Source organism: Colius striatus, chromosome 1 (genome assembly GCF_028858725.1).
Source record: "Colius striatus isolate bColStr4 chromosome 1, bColStr4.1.hap1, whole genome shotgun sequence".
In the NCBI taxonomy this organism is placed as follows: domain Eukaryota; kingdom Metazoa; phylum Chordata; class Aves; order Coliiformes; family Coliidae; genus Colius; species Colius striatus.
In genome coordinates this window covers 158,489,878-158,511,544 of record NC_084759.1, presented here as the reverse complement: position 1 = coordinate 158,511,544, position 21,667 = coordinate 158,489,878, and the positions used below count along the sequence as shown (strand labels likewise).

At 33.5% G+C, this 21,667-nt stretch overlaps 1 protein-coding gene across 1 annotated transcript in view; it reads left to right on the top strand.

Moving 5' to 3' along the window:
- CFAP54 (cilia and flagella associated protein 54) overlaps positions 1 to 21,667 on the top strand; it is a 114,228-nt gene that overhangs the window by 55,085 nt on the left and 37,476 nt on the right. Inside the window, 18 exon segments of the mRNA XM_062015995.1 lie at positions 862 to 958; positions 3,439 to 3,528; positions 4,338 to 4,464; positions 5,236 to 5,347; positions 6,235 to 6,383; positions 7,959 to 8,189; positions 8,537 to 8,673; positions 10,366 to 10,544; positions 11,224 to 11,451; positions 11,663 to 11,886; positions 11,985 to 12,120; positions 13,613 to 13,743; positions 14,742 to 14,887; positions 15,415 to 15,612; positions 16,393 to 16,480; positions 16,955 to 17,161; positions 18,438 to 18,504; positions 20,463 to 20,645. Of these exon segments, the coding sequence (XP_061871979.1) occupies positions 862 to 958; positions 3,439 to 3,528; positions 4,338 to 4,464; positions 5,236 to 5,347; positions 6,235 to 6,383; positions 7,959 to 8,189; positions 8,537 to 8,673; positions 10,366 to 10,544; positions 11,224 to 11,451; positions 11,663 to 11,886; positions 11,985 to 12,120; positions 13,613 to 13,743; positions 14,742 to 14,887; positions 15,415 to 15,612; positions 16,393 to 16,480; positions 16,955 to 17,161; positions 18,438 to 18,504; positions 20,463 to 20,645 (2,730 nt within the window).

Here is a 21,667-nt window from a genome sequence, read left to right as displayed (position 1 = left end):
AGATGATCTTTCGAGGTCCCTACCATCCCTTAAGATTCTGTGATTCTTTGTTTCTGTGACCTTAATACTTTACTTAGATGCAGGAGCTTGTAAGGATTTCCTGCAACTTTAAATCAGTAAAATATTGATTCTCCATACTTTTGGGGCTGTTTTTAAAAAATTTTAGAACAAATTTTACTGGAGATTTGAAGTAGAGGTAAGAAAGGAGGAATAATGAGAACGGAAAAAAAGAAGCAATATGATCAGGAAACTGAGATTTATTAGAGAGAGAGAGACGAAAAGTCGATCAGCTTAACAGGGGTGAGTTTCTGTAAGAAAATTTGTAGGACAGTGATAGGATCTAGGACAGAATTTTCTCAATTGTTTACTGCTTAGTTTGTCTTAGCTGTGCCCAGGTTTATGCAGAAAAATAAAATGGAGTCTAGGATCTAGGACTGAAAATTACATTTTCACCAAAGTGAAAAAAACCCCAACTTTATTTCCAGAAGGTTTTTATTTCTGTAGGCAGTAAGTAATCTAAAAAAAAATATTTTTTCTGGAAAACAACATACTTTGCCAAACAATCAGATCCAGTATGTTGTTGTAGTAGCATGTGGGATGTCCTAAAAATGCATTTGATGGCAGAGCAATTCCACTCGCTCTTTTGGAAATCAGACAGAAATTAATCATGGCCAGTTTTTGAACCTGTACTAAAAAATGTATAACTACCAATTTTAATTTACTTGAAAAATAAGACAATATTGATGAAATGATCAAGTATAGAATTAGAAGACTTGAGATCTAACCTAAACTCCTCTACTGACCTGCTGATTTTAGTTAGGTAAAAACCCAGTTTTCATAACTAAGTATTGGATATTTCAGATCACTTCTGCAAAGACATCACACTTAGCTGCAATGGAAAAAGCAACAGAAAATTTAAGTGCTCTTGAATCAAATCTCCTCAGACTGACAAAACCAGGTGGGTGTACTATTAAAACGCTTCTTACCCTTTTCTATGGAATTTTCTGTGGTTTAGTTGTAAAAATTACTTACCTAAGAAGTACTTTTACTTCCTATATCTTCCATGATAAATCAAACAAAATAATGATTTCAGTGATCTTATTTACATCTGGTAGTGATGTGTATAACAACTTTTATTAATCTTTTTCTTAGTTTCCATCAAAACACTTATTCTTCCTTTGAAAGAAATGATCAATTTTGTTCTATTCTGCAACCATGGATTAGACACAGGAATTTTCAGGCTAATAATACTACCAAAGTTAGATGAATTAATAATTAGGAAAAAGGAAATTTATTTAGAATTTAAAACACAGAGTCAGTACTGATTTTTTACATGACATCTTGTAATCCTTGAAGCCTGGATAGAATCATAGCATAATTTAGTCTGAAAGGCATTTCTGGAGGGCATTTATTCCACCTCTTGCTCAAAACAAGTATAATTTGATCAAATTGCTCAGGGACTTGGCCAGTCAAGTTTTTAGTCTCTCTGAATAATGAGATTTTGCAACCTTTATGGGCAACTTGTTCCAATAGTTGACCACTCTTATGGTTAAAAAGATTTTCTTTGTAGCTATTTGGAATGTTCTGATTTCCAGCTCTGTGTCTACTACCTCTTGTGCTGTCAGTGAAGACAATCTGTCACCACATTCTTTGTTCCTCCTATTAGGTAAATGTAGACTCTTTTTAGCTTTCTCTTCTTAATTGAATAAGCCTAGTTCTCTCAGCCTCTTCTTGCTTTGTTATGTACTTTAGCTCTTCACTGGAGTTACTCCATTAAGTTAGTGTTCTGTATTACAGTGTCCAAACCCAAACACAGTAACTTAGATGTGATCTTGCAAGTCAAAGAGAATATTCACTTTCCTTGACCTGCTGGCTGTGCTATTTCTAGTACAGTCCGCTATGCAACTGGTCTTTGCTGGAAGGGCATGCTGCTGACTCGTGTTCTAGTTATCATCCATCATCTCTGTCTATGCATTTGTCTTAGAAGAGAAAGAATTTCTGTAATAAATAAGATAAAAAGTGATGCAAAAAATCCATTGATCTCTGCATTGATCTTCCATTTTTTGCTGCACACATTGATACCTGCATTCCTGAAGAACAAGTTACAGAATGAATGCATTCTGTAAGTTAATTGAAAATTACATTGATTACTTAATAAAATTATATTCTATTCTTACATAAAAGAAAGCTAAATCAATGAGTCGAACAGTTAGAAAACAACACATTTTCAGTAGTTGGCAAATACTTGATGGCTGAAGTCTGCTCTGTTGCTGAAATGCTGTATTTGTCAATACATTTCAGGATACAAATTGAAGAGGAGACCATGCTAAACAAATAACAACTTACAGCTGTCCTTACAAATATTTCATGCACAGTACAATTTAAATTGTGACATTTCAAATATTTTCCCATTCACACTTTTTGGGAGGTAGTATTTTTTGTGAAAATGCTCATTTAAAACAATGTATTTTTGAACTTGTTGAATAGGAGTACTAGTGAAAGGAGTGACTTCTCCTAAAAAAAAAAATTAAATAATCTATTTGTCCTGCTGGCTGGACTTTTGAATTGGACATTATTTGCATTCAACAGAATTCAAATAAATACTGTCACTGCAGGATGTAGCAACTGATCCACTATCACAACTGATTGTTCCAGAGTGCATTTTTAACCTCACTTGGTTTTTTTAGGAGCTATCTGCTTTGATATTTTTCAATCACAAAACTTGCCTAAGCACCAAATGTGTAGGTTATGTCTCTTTATTAAAGCAAAATAGCAATTAGTACATGTAACATTGTTCTGGTGCTCATGAGCTTGTAATGAAGTTGTGTTTAACTCTCAGAAGCTTGAATCCAAGTTAATTGTTCTTCTAGATAATGTTTTTATATATTGTATATATTATTTACACCTAAATCTATTACATATAGAACAGAAAGATATTGGTGTATATATATATCTCTAAATATTTGTGTGAAGAAATAAAATAATCCTTTACCTTCCAACCACTACCATTCTATGATTCTATGTTTCTATTTATTTTATTCATATGCCAGGCACGTAGGTCAGCATTAGTCACTAGAAGCATCATGGTTCAGTTCATGTTGTGTAACTTTAAATACATGTGCATACAGCACATCCTCCTTCATAAATGGTTTGTATGGACCTTTGTTAGACCTCTGATGAACTCCAGATATCCTGCTCAGTAGTCTAGTAACTTAAAGTTCATCAGTCCCATCTGTAAGCTCTTCACTATTTAAGTAGCACAGCTACTTATGTTAGAAGAAGAGATCAAGCTTTGGAAATTCTCTTTGGATGACAGTGAGAGATTTAAAAGCAAACGTAGTAAAGAAGGTTTTTTCTATTCTTCAGTTATGATTACAGGTAGAGTTTCTATTGTACACAGTCACTGTCATAATGGATTTGTTTTGGTTATTGATGTAGCTCGTGGATCAGAACTTACAGGACAGGAAGATCCTTTGTTCCTTTATCCCGTAATTTCATGTTGGACATCAAACAGTGCTTATCAAGAAGGTAGGATAATTGGTGTTCATTTGAATTGTAAAGGCTTCTTTACTTCAGAAAAGTTGCCAGTTAAGCTATCTGCTTCTGCTTGGAATAAGGGGTCTTGGAAACTTTTTTCTCATTTTCTTCTCAAATATACAGAATCAAATATCAACATAGCATTAAAGAGGTTCTTAATATAGTCACATTTGAAAGTGTATGAAATAGTTGCAAAATTAGTATAACTTTCAGATAGGATAAATATGTATTTCTTGATGGTAAAAAATTATGAAGACAGCAAAATTATAAAAACAGTTTGCAAATAATTAAAAAGCTGCCTAAAATTTAAACATCTCAGCTCCACTGCTGCAATATGAACTGTCTGATCCTTATACAGTAATGTAAGTATGAAGAGCAACCAAAGTAAATAGGATGGAGTTATTTTGTTTATACATATTTTACTGTTTTTTCCAAGATTTTCAAGCATGTGTACAATTAGACATGCTGATGATTGTTATGAGTTATTTTTGCATTATGTACGTGATGATACAAAGATAGTTCTAAACCTATTTTCTTAGTACCTAGAATGTCTGTTGTTCCTGGAGTGAAAATAGAGGAAATTTGTCATTATGGATGCCTGGTCACAAGAAGTATTTAGCAACTGTTATTGTGTCCATGACCTATCTGATTTTCATATCAGTATGTGTTTCCTCATCAGCATGCAACTTGACATAAATACATGCTTTGAGACATTACATAGCTGTAATTGTAGCTGAATGCAGAAACCTGTTACAGCACAAGTACAAAAATGGTGTTAATTATTTTTTACTTCATTGCAGTGATGAAATTCAGAAAGAAATCACGTTTTCTTGAATTCTTTGTTCAAGTTTTGTGCAAAATCCTGAATGAAGAGAAATTTCAATGCGTTCTGGAATGGGCAGACAATGTGCAAGTTTACTTGAAAAGGTAGATCTCTTTTGTAGTAGTGAAAAACTACTGCTTAGGTTCACTAGTTTCACAGTTACAGAAGAAACTATAAATTGTACCTGGTAGAAGACCCACACATAGCTATTTCCTTGGCTCCTAGTCTGCAGAGGTTCCATGAAGTTCCTCTTCACAGACATCACTTGGTGACATGGCCATTTGCCATATAATTAGGAGGCAGTGGGATAGCTTAGAAAATTGTGTTTGGTTAAATCAAAAGCAAACTGGTCCTGGCTTACTGTAGTGTCTAGCAAGAATTCTGTGCTAAAAATGTAAGTGGAAATAAATTGTAGAGATTTTGCTAAAAGGATCCCAAAGAAATTGAACTATAACTTTATTGAAAACACTCACTAGTATATCTAAAATTTGAAAGGCAATTAGTCAATGAAAAGGAGACACATAATAAGTGAACAGAAATTACTGTTACAAAAGACCCCCAAAAAATGGGACTTGTGGAAGTTCTTTGCAGAATTCCGCTGCAGAATTTGGGTGATGAAGTGAACTGGTTTGTTTTGCTAGGAGTTAGGAAGGTGAGATAGTTGTTGCTTATAAATTGAAATTTCTATAATGAACCTTGAAAGTCAGCACTTTCTGTTTTCTGAAGGGGAAGAAGGAAAGAAAACCTACTGCTGATTTTAAAACTTCCAATGAAATAGGAATTGCATGTGCTCTACCTATTCCCAAATATAACCCCTTAATGATGAAAAAAAGTTTAACATGATGATGATGATTTTAAAATTACTTGTTTGTCAGGAGGAACAATCACTTTCTCTGTATCACTGGAATTTCAACACAAGAAGCAGATTCTCCCACTCTGTCAGAAGGCATGGGTAGACATGCTGCAGGAGTTGGAGAGCTTCAGAAAGTGAGTTTATTTTTTAAGGAATCATGTATGTATAGCAATACTATAAGCACAAAAATAAATTTGTAAAAGCTGTCTCATAAAACCCTCAGCTAATGATATTCATAATTACTAAAATCTGGGATACAAATTTTAGCCTTCAGCTCACCACTGCACTCCTAAAATCAGGAAGAAAAGATGGTGTAAGATTTATCTGAAAGACCAACAATTGGGAGGAATTTGAGATGAGTCAGAGTAATGCATTCCAAAATCAGTGAAAACTTGCCTTTCATCAGTTCTCTTTAAAAACCCAATATGTTGGATACTATCACATTAAGAGGAGGAGATCACTTTTGTTGTACTTAAACTTTTTCATGAGTAGTTGTTCATGATCAACTCAGATATTCTAATTGCACAAAAAGGCTTTCTGTTCAGAACTCTTTTAAAATAAATGTTCACTTTTATTGAGAGGTAAGAATAATCTTAATGGATTTGTACTGTTTTGGAGGAAATGTTTTCTCCCTCATAACCCCTCTAGTAATGCTGTAATAATGCTAGCATCTGAGATAGATTAGGGAAGGGGTTTTCTGTCTCAGTTTTTGTATTGCAAAGTTTTACTATTTATAATATTAGGAAAAGAACTATCATTATTTTTGAGATGAAGAACATTTGAATACAAAGGAAAGTATTTGGGGACCTGACTGGCTTCTTGACATATACGTTCCAGAGAAATGATGAAGCTTTCAGGAATATTAACTATTTCTTTTGCTGTCTTATGTTGACAAACAGTTACACAATTTATTTTCTGTTCTGTTCCTGCATAAGCCAAACTACTGTATACCTTAAGTAATTGCTAATGTATGTATAAATATTTGAAGTATATTTAAGATTTTCATGGAAGATTTTTTTAGGGTGTTGAGACCTCACCTTTAAAGAAATCAGAGACATCAAATTTGAAGAAACCAAGAAAAAAACCCGTGAGTCCAATTCAAAAAAGACAGACTCTTAGACAGTATTTGATGAAACATCCAAACATAATGAGATCTCCAGAAGCAGAAAGGTAGGTGAATGTAAGTTGTCAGGTTTATATACAGAAACAAAATGTTTTCACTGAAATTTAATTTACATTAAGTGTGTATTTTAAAGGTTTTTTTCTATCAAAGAGATGAATCTGTGCACAGTCCACTCACTTTTCTGTTTCAGTTTGGTATACAATTGGCTTCCAGTCAAGAGAACAAAATCTATATCAGTTCTGTTTCAGAGAATAAATATTGAAGATCTTGTAGTCTTTGTATTAATCCTCAAAGACTGTTTCAGCTGTGTTAGCTTGAGCATGTTGATTCAGCATGGTGGAAAAGCTACATTAGTCTGTATACTATAATGCTTTTCAAACTGTGTTGTGGAGCTTACTTGTTAGAAATCTAATAAAGAGTATATATTTGTTCCTGATATTCAGATAGTTTCAGAGTAATTTCTGTTATCCTTTTGCTAGTGTTTTAGGAATCATTTGTTCTGTAGCTTTCAGAAAATTGTTTCTTCATGGAAACAAATGAAAATTCATTCTCTTCTTTTGGCGTATAGTTGTATATATTTGGTTAACTCACTAATAGTGCTAACTTCTGACATAAAAGAATTTGTAGTGTTCATTACTTGATGTTTGCTCAATTATGCTTCCAGCAATTAGCAATCAGAAAACTGGAAATATTTGAATGTAGCAATCACATAACTCATTTTGGAAGTTTTTTAAATAAAGAACCTCAAAAGGGTCTATATATTTACCTAAACAGGCCATTTTTGCTCCTTGACAAAAAACCCCTCACCTTACATAAAATATTTTTCATGGCTTTTAGTGGAAGAGAGGATGTGAAACTTGTTCTGGGCTTTTTGCTTTTTCATTTACTCTATCTTTTTAATGTTACGATATTGGTTTATAATATGATCAACACTGTATATGGTATACTGTTCTGCCCACATTTTAAAGATGGAAAACAGGCAGAAAAGTAATTTAAATTGATAAAAGGATCATTTTACAGTTTTTAAAAATGAAAACAACAGTTTGGATTTGACTACAGCATGATATATGTGCCAGCTACTACAGAATTGTTTGATCTGGCAGAGAAACATGAAAAAAATCTGTGTCTGGAATTTAAAGCCAAGCATCCAGATTTGAAAAAAAAAAGAAGGGAAAAAAAATTTTTATTTGCATTGAGGATAATTAGTGCCCAAAACACGGCAATAAAAACACTGGTCTGAATTTGTGGTATAATAGTAGACCCTCCATCTCCTGAAGTGACTGTGAAACACACTGTTTGCTATAATTATCTGTTTGGATGATTCAAGTACAAATAACTTCAAACATGGAGCTAAACTTTTTCTAAGTACTAACACAAATATCTAATGGAAGTTGGTAGAATATAACATAAGATTTAGTATGTATTAATTACACTTATAATGGAAAAGTGCAAATGCTTTTCTGGACTGCAGCAAAACTCTTTTTACTAGAAATAGCATATGCTTCTGAGTTAATACAAGTCTGTGGATATGAAATGGGATACTTCTGTGTACCATGATTTTCTTTTCTAGAGCTTCAGGTAAACAGTTTATTTTTTTGCTGCTTTGTGTATTTTTGGTTTAGGAAATATAACGAAGAGTTGCAGAAAGTAGCTCATCACACCTTAGTAATACTACTGAAACCAATTGTGAGTAATTACTTAAACCGAAAGAAGTTTCATCAAATGTGTCTTGAAGAGATGCCCTGGAGATCTCAGATGAACATCTATCTGGCAGTTGCACACTACAACTTACTTAAAAAGGAACTAGAAGAGCAATATAACATTGGAATTTGTGGTTCAGATAATCTGGACAGGTATCTCTTACTGCATTATCAGTGATTGCTATTAATACAGATTATTTTGTTATTATCAGGAATGCAAACAGGTCTGAGTTACAATGTCATCAGGTAGTTTGTCATACTAACAGTTCAATTTCCAAATGCAAACTGATTTATTCTATGATAACTTATGCTTTCCATCATATGGCTAGTGCCATGCACCTTTTTTTGTCTATCATTTAATGTTGCTGATTCTAAAGCTCCTGGAAAGTAATCAAAACACACTTTTGAGAAACTGAATTTTGTGTGTATATACTAAAATTATTTTTAATATAATATCTGGGGTGTTTTTTGTGCTTTCATCTTTTTCTTCCATTCTGCAGTTACCAAATTTTGGATCCTGAAATATTCTCATTAAATAATTCTGGCACTGTAGTGGTGAGAGAAGCCATGGAGAATAACATGAGAACACCAACTCCTCCTTTCCTTCAGAAGTCAGAAATGACAGAAAACCAAGCTTGTAAGAAATATTAATGTGTGCACAACTGGAATCAGTTTCGACTTAACTTTTTATGTGTCTCAGTTTCTATCTTAACCTCCGTCATTAGTTGTCCATATCATCTTTGGAAAAACGGTCACGTCAATTTAAAGAGAAGATATTTCTGGATTTCAAGTGTCCCCTGTATTTTCTGGTTTTGGCACAGCTAGTATGAAAGAGTCATAGTCAATAATAGGGCATTTATAATAACTGAGAGTTGTTTATTGTATTGATAAATGTTACTTTTATTAAGTGGTTATCCTTTATCTTATATTTTAGTAAAAAGTTCATAAATTCTAATAAATTTGTGATACTGGCTTTTGGTTTGCAGAAGCTGTGCTACCTAGATCAATTAAACTGATAATATTACACATTATTCTAAATACAATGATTATTTTAATCCGTTTTTGTGATTGTTAATTGGTCTGTAACTTCTTCTAGATTTCCTAACAGGTCGATAATTTCCTGGGTCATTCTGTAAGTCTTTCTTAAAATTATAAACCGAAGTTTATTGTCTTTCAAATTTTAAGGAAGGTAATTTAGGTTTCCTTCTCTACTGTTTGGTTCCTAGTGTTTTCCTGTGGCAGAGGCTCCTTCAGGATCAATTTTTTCTCTTCTACCACTTCTGCTTCAGTTCTCTTTCACATTTGACTACTGTATTACTCCAGCTACTTTCAATAACATCCTCTGAGGTTTCAACAGGAGCCAAAAAGGTTCTGTTCAAAGGCAATTATGAAATATAGGACTTCGATTACCTCAGACATTAGTGATAACATACACATCAACACAAAGTAGTCTGCCTAGCCAGAATTTTTCAAGAAGAAACCACAAGCCTGGTCTTTTCAGTAGTCCTTCAGCGAACATATTCTTGCCACAGCTGTAGACAGAAAAATTCACCTATCATTACACACAGGACTTCTTTAGGTGTAAGAATCAACCATCCTCTTTTCCTTTTCCATGGAGGTGTGACAAAAACTAGCAGTTGAATTCATTGATTCTCTTTTCAACAGCTTATTTTTAGTTATACTCTTTTGACTTGATGCTTGCAAGTCACTGAGAACCAAGTCATTGAATGTTGCTGAAAACTAATGAAAATCCTCTTTACTAACTCCTAGCCTTTGCAGCAATTCTAAATGACAGAATTTCATGAAATGTCTGGTTTACCATAGAGTTCAGATACTGTTTAGCTTGAAAATAACTACCACCTGAAACCTATAGCTCAGAAATTACTCTGTGCTACTGCCATGAATCTTTGTGTTTCCCTTTGAAGGATAACTGGTATGAAACAGTGAGGAAATTTTACACATAAACATACTTTCTACCTTCTTTTAAGAGACCTTGATTTCAGAAAGGTTCTTGGGAACTTTCCACATGGTGATTTCTTCTTAAAACTTAACTTCTGTAAGGGTTATGTTTTGGCTTTGAGTCTGAAAACTAATTTGGTAGACTTTATTACTATATTGAAAATTTTTTTAATCCCCGCTTCTCCCAACACTTAAGTAAAAGCATCTTATGTTTTAAATATCACAACCTTACAAATATGATAACCTTAACATTGGCATTTCCCAACGTTTAAGTATTTAGCTGCCACACGAAGATCGTAGCTAGCTGATAATTTTTTTTCTTTTAACATGAATTCAACTTATTTTTAACCAGTGAACTTTTTGTCTTCAGGTAAAGATAAATCTTCTGAGCACAACATTAAACTGAGTGGAACAGATACTCCTCCACTTCAAACAATAAACAACACAGAAATGTCTGTCTCTCATTCCCCCAAAGAATGCAACCCATTTCTGTCAAATGTTTTATTGGAACATTTTACAAAAATCTTTTTGCATTTAAGAAGAGCAGTGGTAAGATACACTTTCTTCTGAAACATTTTATTTATTACTAAGCATTGTATTGCAATACTTACTACTTCCTACATTAAAAAACCCCACACTTAAGAAATTTCAAAAAAGCAAAAATCAATGATTTCTTATCTTCTATAAAAGTACAGTGTATGAAATGTCTAACATAGCACCCATCATAATGTATATTTATATAAAACATATAATAATTTATATAAAAGTTTCATGTTTCATTTAGTCTTTGTAACTTTCCTTTGTTAAATCTTTTAAAAAATCTTTCTGAAAATATTTACAGACTTACCTTTCCCTTAAAGGTCTTAGTGAATGCCTTAGTAGTATAAACAGGACCTGTGATTGAAAGAAAAAGCAAATTGGCTACCCTTCCTATAAAGTCTTCTAAAACCAAGTAAACACATGTGTAGGTGGTCTGATTTAATTTTTTATTTCTTATTCTCACACCACAGGCAACAATAAAATTCTCAATTAGTGCTTCTATGACAATTTCCATATTGAATTTCTGTAATGCTCTATAGAATTTGAAATATTGAATGATCAGTTATTTAGGATGGTCCGTAGACTGCAGTTTTAAAAGATTATTTATACTTAAGCTTTGCTATAAAAGAATGAGGCTTTTAATTTCTATCTTTCCAAAGTATAATTATGTTTTCAATGATATGTATAGGTTCTTGCTCACCGTGGTGGCCACTGGACATTGCTTCAAAATGGGTGTCGAGAACTCTGGAACTATACTCAAGAATTACAATTAATTGCTAACCATTCACATTACCAAATGGATGCATTTCTCATTACCAGGGACTTTCTTAGGAACACCATCTGGTTGCCATTTTATTTGGCATCAGACATGATCATTGACATGATCATTGAACTACAAGCAAGCAGGTCTATTAAGGTAAAAATTATTTTTATTAGGACTGTATATTCTTTATTACCACATCTTCAGTAGAGATAGTTTTCTTTCTCTTGCATTATATTCTGATATCTCCAAGTTAATATCTGTTACAAGTTTTTAGATGATTATACTATTTCCTAATCTTTAGAATTTCTTTTGTCCTAAACCCAAGTTTGAAAATGACAGGTAGAATAATGTTTCTTTACTGTAGATTGTGGATCCTGAAGGAGACTTCTGCATTCCCAGTTGTTTAGGAGATATTATGGATGAGAATGGTGGTTCTAATCTCCATCCACAGCCTCCCCTGGATGATGTGAATGTGGTTGACTTGAAATGGATATGTAATCTGATACTTAAAACAATAGAATTGTTGTATCAAATGAAGAAGTGGGAAGCACTGGTACACATAGCTATACAATTTAACATAGTTACACAGTAAGTTAATCAACTCTAATAAAAATTAAACCCCATCATTTTGGAGCTAAGTATACAGTTATTTTGCGTAACTACTATATTTTCTTCTTTTTTTGTAGTGAGAGATACACAGAACAAGTGAGTCCACTGCTGGTGTATGCTCAGAGGCAGCTGCTTCAAAGGATACAGCGATTCAGTGGCCCAGACAGACACGAATCTCGCTTCATAAAATATCTGTCTGATAATGCACATAAGGTGAACCACAGATTTCTTTTTTGGGCACTGAATCTTAATGTGAACTAAATATGAAGTACTTCCACTAATTAGATTAATAAGTTTTTTTTCCATAATGTTTACAAATAGTAAATTATAGTAAATTAATGAACATAGCTGATTCAAGTGCACTAAAAGTCTTATGTGACATGATTCCAGCAGCAGCAGAGGTCTGGACTTGATGACCCAGAGAACATTTCTTCCATGCATAATGTACCCATTTCATAGTATGAACCTAAATATGATTTCATGTTATTTCTTAGTGCCACTCTTTTAACCTGAAAACATTTATTTAAATATTGTGCAATTTTTGTGATGAATTAAAATTAAATACAAAGAGATTACCATGTTTCTGTATTGGAACACTACTCCTGAAGACCAGCATTAATCAAATTGAGTTAACTCAGACACTGGCAGTATCAATAACCAAAGATGTATTTCTAAGAAGTTTTACTAAAGTCAGCAGCATAACTGATATTTTAAATGTGTCTTTATTACTAATGTTAACATGTGAATTAAAGGAGAGGGAGGAAAGTAGCATTTGGAATTCCAAGAGGATTTGTTCAGAACATGAACACTGGGTTCAGCAGCCATTGCCTTGCCTAGGGACAACACACTGTTGCCCAGGGCTTGGAGGAACTCAGAAGACAGTCCTGGCTTGTGAAGGGCAGCTGAGGTGCTCTGCCTGTCTCTGTAAGGCTGTTCCTTGCTGACTTCTTTCAGGCCCTGCAATTCAGAATAAAGCCCTTTGTCTAAAAAAAAAATGGGCAGTGTGGCAAACCTTCACATACCACTGTAATCTGAACAATGTGGAAAAATAATCATAGATTTGAAAGACAATTTACAGAATGAAAACTAATGTTAACTGATACTTATAAGGGTTGTTCAAAAAAGATATCTTCAAGTTAGAAATTTTGAGGGTATATGGCCACATTTCACAATGCAGTGCCATTCAGAGAGTTTAGAACTAGCTCTGAATTGGTCTTTTAGCTTTGGAAGTGATATAGCTACATTAACAAAAGAAAATGACTGCACTGGATTAGCCTTTTATAGAAGTCTGCAAGTTTGCTTCTCTTGCATGGTTAGATTGCTTCTGTGATTTCCCTAGAGCCATTTTGTATATCCCTGAGCAGCTTTATATTGTACTTTACAGGCAGTGGGCTTTTTAGGCATACTTACACTGACACGTTCTCTGCAAGCATTCATTTATCCAAAGAAAGTTGGAACATCAATGAATTGTTCATGATTCTGGCAAATACAAAGAGAGATACAAAATTAATTTGCTAACATAGAAACACTTCTATATTATATCCAATATTTAGATGTTATGAATGTTTCGCCTCTCATTGACATGAGTCATTGGTGTCTTTGTACACTAGTCCTCTTTTATTTTGACATTTGATTGAATATTTAGATACTTAACTTTAAGCACCAAACATTGTTCAATTATTATGAAACAAAACTTGCTTTTTAGATGAGTTGCAGAAACTACATAAGGCAGAGATTACAAGTGCCTGTTGCCCATTCTGATAATGAACGGATTTTTCCTGGGTACTTTTCACATCCTCAGATGAAAAATGATTATACAGAGCAGAGCACAATTCAGTATCGTGAGTTCTCTTTTTTCCCCAAACCCTTTCCTTTTTGGCATGCTGGGCATTGTTTTGTTTTGTTTTCACACTTATTGTAGGTGTCCCACTACTCGTAGAATCTGTTTATTTTACTATAAACCCAGTTTTATCTTTAGATTATTGTTCTTGATATTTTGGATGGGTAGCAATGTTGTCAAGACCTTTCCAAATATATTTGCACTATCTGAAAGGAGTTGGCATCCAGATACCAGATGACCTACAATACATTGAGTGAATTTGGTCTTGGCCCAATTTTCCAGCAGTATTGTTGAATATACGTCAACATACCTAGAAATTAATGGGAACATATAGTGTTATCAATAGAATCAATATAAAAACTGATGTGAACTCTAAGGTGAGAAAACACCTCTTTTACCCACAATTGTTCCTTTCAGGATTAAAATATTATAGTCACTAATGTAAATTTGTAAAGCATAGATCTTGTTATCACAAATATGTAAGTGCATTGCAAACAAGGCTTTTTGTTGAATTCAGCTGTGGAACATCATTAAACACTAAATAATACTGCATATAAGAAGAGTAGATAATATTATGCATTCAGTGGTGAGAGCATGCCACCTCACAAGTTTGGTATGTAGAAATTACAGTTATGGTAGTAAATAGGATCAGCAGTTACAGTAAGAGATTCGTTTCCAGATTTTAGACACCAGAATTCAGAGCAGAGAGCTGAGCTGAGGCATCCCTAAGGCAGATAGAATTCAGGGAATATAGATGTCATGTGACATCTAAAATGTACAATGAAAAAGATGTCAATGCTCAGAAGTGTTCTTGGTGGTTAATAATTTTGTTTTAATTCATAATTCAACAGAAAACAAAGGGACAATTATGACAATATATTTTAGTTTTGAAGTTGTGGAATTGTTCAAATATATGTTTTACAGGGTGAATTACTAAAAATATATGTAATGCAAAATTGTTTCCCAAAAATTATTAATTCCTTTTAGATCGGAGTCAAGCAAAATCCCTAGTTTGTGTACCCCTTGATGTGAGTGATACACTGAAATGTTTTAGAGAAACCCTAGGAAAATCTAAACATCATAGCAGAGCACTGAGACACAGCAGAAAACTACTTTCGTTATTTCTTGCGAACACACAAGGTGAGTTATTTGTTGAAATGTTTCTCACTTAATAAAGTGTATATGCATTTATAATAGTAAAGAATGAAAGGAACAGATTTTTTAAAATTCAAGTTGTAGTTGTTACTAACAATTAGAAAAAATGTAAAATGCAGTAAGCAAAAGCTCTGAGCCTGATCACCTATCATTTTTGTCTCATGGCTTAATGATAATTTTCTTCATGCAACTACGTCCTTTGCCTGTCTGCAACCAATCCTCTGTCAGAGGACTGGCATAACTTCCCAAGTTTATTTTCTCTAACACAGTACTTATTTTCATTTGCTTTCACTTACTTAAGAGTTATGTCCAATAAGTTTAATTGGGAGATATACAGACAGAACTGTATCAAAGGAAACCAGATACAAATAAGGTACACAGGAAGTGCATATTTGTTTAAGTAACGAGGGATGGAGGTACTTGTAGTGCTATAAATAGAATAATAATATTCCAAATTAGTAACATAAATAATATTCCAAATGAATAATATAAATATCTTTTTCCTGGTTTAGAAACTGCTGGAAGAGCAATCAGCAGCCATATCTCTACCAAAAAAAGGCTGAAATTTAGCGTGGGAGCTGAACTGATATTTCTACCAACACCATATGACCTTTCTCAAGAAAAATTTAAATTCACCGATATGTTTGAGAGTAAACCAATACCACAGTCACATCTTTCAGTAATTGTCTCTTCCTATGAACAAGCAATTGGTAATTTTTTAAAAAATAAATTTCTCTTTAGAGCTAAGATGGAGTATCATTTGCCTCTCTGTGTTCATATATGTTTAGTCCAGTGTTATTTTCCTCTTTCAGACAGCTATATCTGCCTGCAGTTATCTTATGAAAAAGTATTACTTCAGTACTATTATACTGATTAATCCCAAATGAAAAATCTGCTGTAGTATTTAGCAGGTTCATTTTAATTCCATGATGGTCTTTTTTTCTAGCTTCCAAACCTTTTGAATTCTCTGCAATTGAATAGAAGACCTAGTTGCTTGGCTTCCATCTTACATTCTAGTATGGCTTTACTCATGTAGTTACAGCTCAGCACTTCTACTTGTTTTTGCTGTATGACAAGATAGGTGAAGTGTAGCAGGTAGACAGCTGCTGTAATTACTTTTATTTGAAGTAAGGGATCCAGAAATGAGCCAGTGAGAATGCTACTGTGCTGTATGCAGGCAGTGTTGTTTAGTAGGGCCAATGGCCCACTTCACAGTTTGTCTCTTGAAGAAGAGGAAATTTGAGTGATCTGAAAAAACAAAAATACAATAGCTTAAGTAAACACGTCCATAAATACAACCTACTCTTGTTTTTAAAGTTAGTAGAAATAAGAATTTAAACATTTGAAGGTAAAATGTACAAGCTTAATATTCGTGCACTGAATTGTATGTAAATACATGTCTGCTTCTCATACAGAATTTGCTTAAGATTCAGTAACTGATTTGATGATGTGACAATATTTTTTTTCTAATTGATAAAAAAAAAACCCAGGAATCCTTGAGATAAACAGCCAGAGAGACCTCAAGGTTCAGGCTTTACATGAACTTGGAAATCTCCACTTTTATGCTGGAAACAAAAGGTACATAGTTATTGGATTGAAAAAGAGCATTGTTTCAGGATGGGTTTTTTGTTTATTTGTTCTTTTAAAAATTGGCACTTGTATACCCTTCAACTGTCTTGTAGGTTCTTGTGCTGTCCTCAAGTTCATTTCACTTCTTTCGTCAGTATTAGCTACAATTTGAGAGGCCTTTTTTTTTTCCTAGAAATTGTTTGTTTTTTTTAGCTAGCTAATTGCAATTAAGCAAATTAATTAAGCATCTCTTTGTGTTTTTAAGAAGTAGTACCTATTGCTTGACAATTTAATTTTAGTGTATATCTCAACAAGTCTATTGACCAGGAATGATATATTTTTGTGTTGTAGAAACTGTATTTCAATTTTTGACCTAATCAGAACTAGTTATATCTCAAGCAATAAAGGTAAAATGAAGCGAGTCTTATCTTCTACTTTGGAAAATGTCAGCAATATGATGAGAACGGGTTTTATGTTTTGCAGAGCTGCTTTTAAATATTGGTGTCAAGCCCTTGATGAAACACTCGACATTGCTGATGTGCTTAACAACTGGCAAGAGTTAGGTTTTCCAAAAAATGCTACAGATTGCTTTGCAGTTGAAAGGGTGACTGATATTAGTCAGAAATTTCTTTCTCAGGCTGGAGTTTGGGGATGTTTACATGCAGCAGTCTTAGTGGCTAAGATAGCGCAGTAAGTATTTTATCTATATATGTATTTCCCTCATATGTTAAACAAATTGTTCATCTAGGGCAATAAGCAACTTGAAATTAATTAAAAACCACTAATAATATAAAAAAGAATAATGAAGAGCAGAAGAATTTACTCTGGTGAAGAGTACTCTGTTCCCCTTTCTTGAGTGTTCATCTTTGATCATAATTGCAGCTGTATATTATATAGAAACATCATTGAAATAAAACAAAATGATAAGAAGTCATACGTGCAAGGATTTTACAGTCATATTGATTTTCGATTGAAATATCACATCTCCCAAGTCATTGCACATATTAAATATTAATGTATCTTGAGGGCAGATTTACTACCTAAAGTACTCATTTTCTGGTGAATTACAGCTAAATGAAATTTGAATTGCTGTATTAAAGTTTCCCATCAATAAATATTACTGTCCAGTAGTCCTTGTCTGCTGGTAAAACATTATGGATGTAATTCTGAGCTGTTCGTCAATGTATTGTACAACATAAAAATGTACAAAATATAAAACTTAGACATACCTGAGATCTACGTGACTTCAGAAGCATTATATCCATGAAAGAGCAGAGCTTAATCTGAATAAGCTGTCTTACCTGAGAAGCAAGTCATGTTAATAGCACTGTAAAATGTCTGTAAACCAAGATAGCTTTGAAAGTATTAGCATGAGTATTTCAGGATGAAATGGCATTGCTGCACACAGAATTGGAACCCAGGAAGAAAAGGAGTGAGTTTCAGCTGATACTAAACCATAACTCTTCTAATTCTGAGCTGTGGTGCAGTCTCAGGTCCAATTAGACAAGACCCAATCCCTAGCTGCTTTAACTGGTGCTTGATGCATTATATACAATCCCTTTACTGCTAATACGTCCCTGGCAGGGATCTGGAGGGACCTGTCCTCTTGGCTTAGATATTTTCTATACAGACCTGACTTGGGCTGTTAAATATCTTTCTCTTTAGTTACTTTTTCTAGAGCAACTTAGTCTCAGAATGTAAAATGCAGAATAAAAGATTCTAATGTTGTATTAAAGATTTCTAATATTTTAGATCAGAAGCCTTCCTTTGTCTAGGCATGTCTCTGGTTGAATGTTTCTTTCTTTGCATGGTATGACTGAGCGCTTATCTGCAGAACAGGCAGCTGTTTTCCAGTATGGAAAACATCTAAATTGTATTAGTATCATCGTTATACTGGATAAAAAAGAGATTGAATAATTTATATTGATGGACACATTCACATTTCTTCTTATTTGTTGTACTTTAGGTATATAACAACATCAAAGATGAGATTAAGAACTAAATACTGCTATTTTTCTGCTATACTGTTTAAGGTAAGAATACAATTTCAATTAGAATTCATGAAGTTGACAAATTGCTTCTAAAATTTAAACTACAATAACCCTTTATTAAAATACTTCTCTTTTCATTTTGATTGCAAAGGAAAAATGGAGATCAGAGGTAGCTGACAATTTATGCACATTAGATTAGATGTTTTTTAACATTATTCCTGTATTATAGCCTAAAAATTATCATTTCAATAAAAGACTAGTGTCTCAGGGAAATTATTTAATACTCAAAAGTGAAGATGGCTAAAATATTTGTCAGTCAAATATATGTTTCTTCTTTTGAAGCTCAAGAAGAGCTGGATGTCATCAACAATAGTGAAGTGCTCTCTATCAGATCTGTAGAGGCTTCACAGATTGTCATAAATTTTCAACCAGGAAAACAAACTTTGTAGAAAAAGAATTTTTGAATCTTTTTTAACATTGAAAGATATTGGTTTGTAATGATAAAGTTTCAGCTTTATAAGAAGTCTGCTCTAAAAACAGAGGATAATAAAAATGACTGTTTCATTTACAAAGAAAATAAGATCATAAAATTTAAGTTTGCAAACTTTCAGAAACCATCTATAGAGGGGAAAAATAGAGTTTCAGTTTACTTATAAAAGAAAGTTTAAATACTAATAACAAAAGTGATACATGAAAAAAAACCTGCAAGTATTCTGCTAGCCATACTCCACTGAGTCAATGGTTACTCATCTCAGTGCAGCATCAGGAAGTTCGTTTGCTTCTACCAAAACAAACCAATACCACTTTCTAACATCTTACACCAGCCATGGTTGTGACTGTGTGGCTTGTGCTAGGCCACAAGTTGAAGAGAGAAAGGTAATGGAGAATTTTGACTAACTTCTGGCACTGTGATTGCTGGTGGCACAAAGCTGAACAATTTTGTTTCCTCTTTTTGACAGAGCTAATAGTAAGCATTTGTTCCAGTTGTCTAATGGGAGACATAATTGTGACTTGACTGAAGTGAATTTGATATTAATTGGGATAGGAGCAGCTTGCGGGGCTAGTGTCTTGAAAAATATAATCAATTACTGTCACTGTACCTTGTCAAGTTCAAGCACATAATTTGTTCCTTGATTTGGAAAGCTTTTATAACCTTATTTAAATTCCACCTCTGGTATAGGCTTTAGGCTTGTTAATATCTCAGATCTCAGTATGTAAATGCACATTTCTCTTGCATATCTCTGCTAATTACAAGATAAACACAATTGGGAAAGAATATCTAACATCAGATATAATATTAGCACTCCTTCATTTTTAAAAGAAGAACATTTAAATAACTTCTTTAAATTCCCATCAGTTTTAAGTTATATGACTTAAGCTGCATGAGATGATCTAGCTAAGAGGCAAAACTAGGGTGGATCTAGCTTTTAGCTGGCTGTAACTCATCAAAATCAGAAGGACTTAAGGCTAGGTGAAATCAAACTAGCTTTCTTAGCTTATGGGAGAAACAGAAAGATTTTTATTCTGATGGAAGATATTTTCCATGAAATATCTTCAGACTGGTAAAAAATGTTTGAACACATCCTTGGAATCATCTCAACAAATGTTTCCTAAGCACTTTCCTTAGTTATGGAGGTGTTTGAATAAATTATTAAGTTTTTGTCTGTCTGCTGATCAGAGACTTATCCTAAGGGTTATCTTTGTGAAAACCCTTAGTGGTTTATTGTTTTTTTTTTTCCCAGTGCTTCCAGAGGTTTATTTGGGATGCTTTGACTTGAAATCTGAGAGAAAAGCCTTTTGCTCTTCAGGAAGATTTTTGATTACCTGGGAAGTACTTCCTGAGGATGCTTTCATAACTATTAGTTATGAAAGCTAGATTAGTTTTTGTAGACTTACATTCCTTTATGAATTAATTTATGAGTCTCAAGGGTTAAAGTTTCATAGTGTTTCACTAATGCATATGTATCTTTTCACAATTAGTTCATTATTATTATTTTCAGACCCTGTTTAGAGCTTCTCTTCCACATCCGACATCTGACTGTGACTTTGCACAATATGAAATAAATATGCTTATTCCCGGTATTGACTTGTTCTCTGATCGCTACAGAGCTGATATCTCTACCGTAGTTGCAAGTCTGAATTTCGTTATGTTTGAACTACATTGTGCAAAACAAAATTTAACAGTAAGTATTTTTATACTCTGGAAATTATTTTTTTTTTATCAAGTCTTAATTTTTTGTGGACTTATGAGGTGTCTCAGAAGCTCTAGCAAAACGTGTATTGTTAGCTTCTGTGGCACTGAGATAAATGCATGGTATAGCCTGCTTGTCTACAATTTTTAGAATATACAGAGTACTTGTTTGTTCAGAAAGTTGACAATACATGGTCACTTAGCTTAGGAATTTTAGAGGATATTTTCTATTATGTACAATTTGAAATACACTGTACTGAGAATTACTTTAAATGCAGTATGTCCGGAATGCTTTTAATAATTTTACTTTCAAATTCAATAAATAAAAGTCCCTTCTGCCTTTCTCCTTCTCACTTATTCCTCTGTATGGAGTGTTTTTACAGCTTCCCTTTTATGTTGATCATGTGCTTATTTCTTCCATTTAAGGACTGAACACTTTCACTTTAATCCAACTTCTTTCAAAGGTGTAGTGCTGTATATTGGAATAAATATATTGAATTGCTTACTGGTACTGAAAAAGTGCAATTTTACCTCTGTTCCTCTTCAATCCGATATGCTCTAACAGATTTTCATGTCATGCAATTATTGTCTATCTCTGTAAAAGAAATTCTTAACACAACAGAAAACTCCCCAGCAGGAAAAGTAGATGGTTTTCTCCTGATTTAATGAGTAGAATCCACCCATGGAAAGGTCCTGCAAGTGGCAGAGTGCAAGGGAGGGAAAAAATTCAAATGACTAGAGTAAGAAAAGGTTAGGGGGGTAGAGACAGAAAAGGAGGCAATAAGCTGTTACCCCTTTATTGTCAGTAAACCATTTATTGGATTGATTTTTTTCTGCAACATCAGGCTAAGTGTTTGTCTTACCTCCTGTTGTTTTTTTTCCTATCCTGCATTACTGGAGTTCACTTTGTTATTAAGCTTTTGTCTAACTGCCCTCACTATGGGAGATCAAGTGAGATCAAGGAACAGACAGTTACCTGGAGGCAGGGACACTTAATTTGACTGCTTGCTTTAT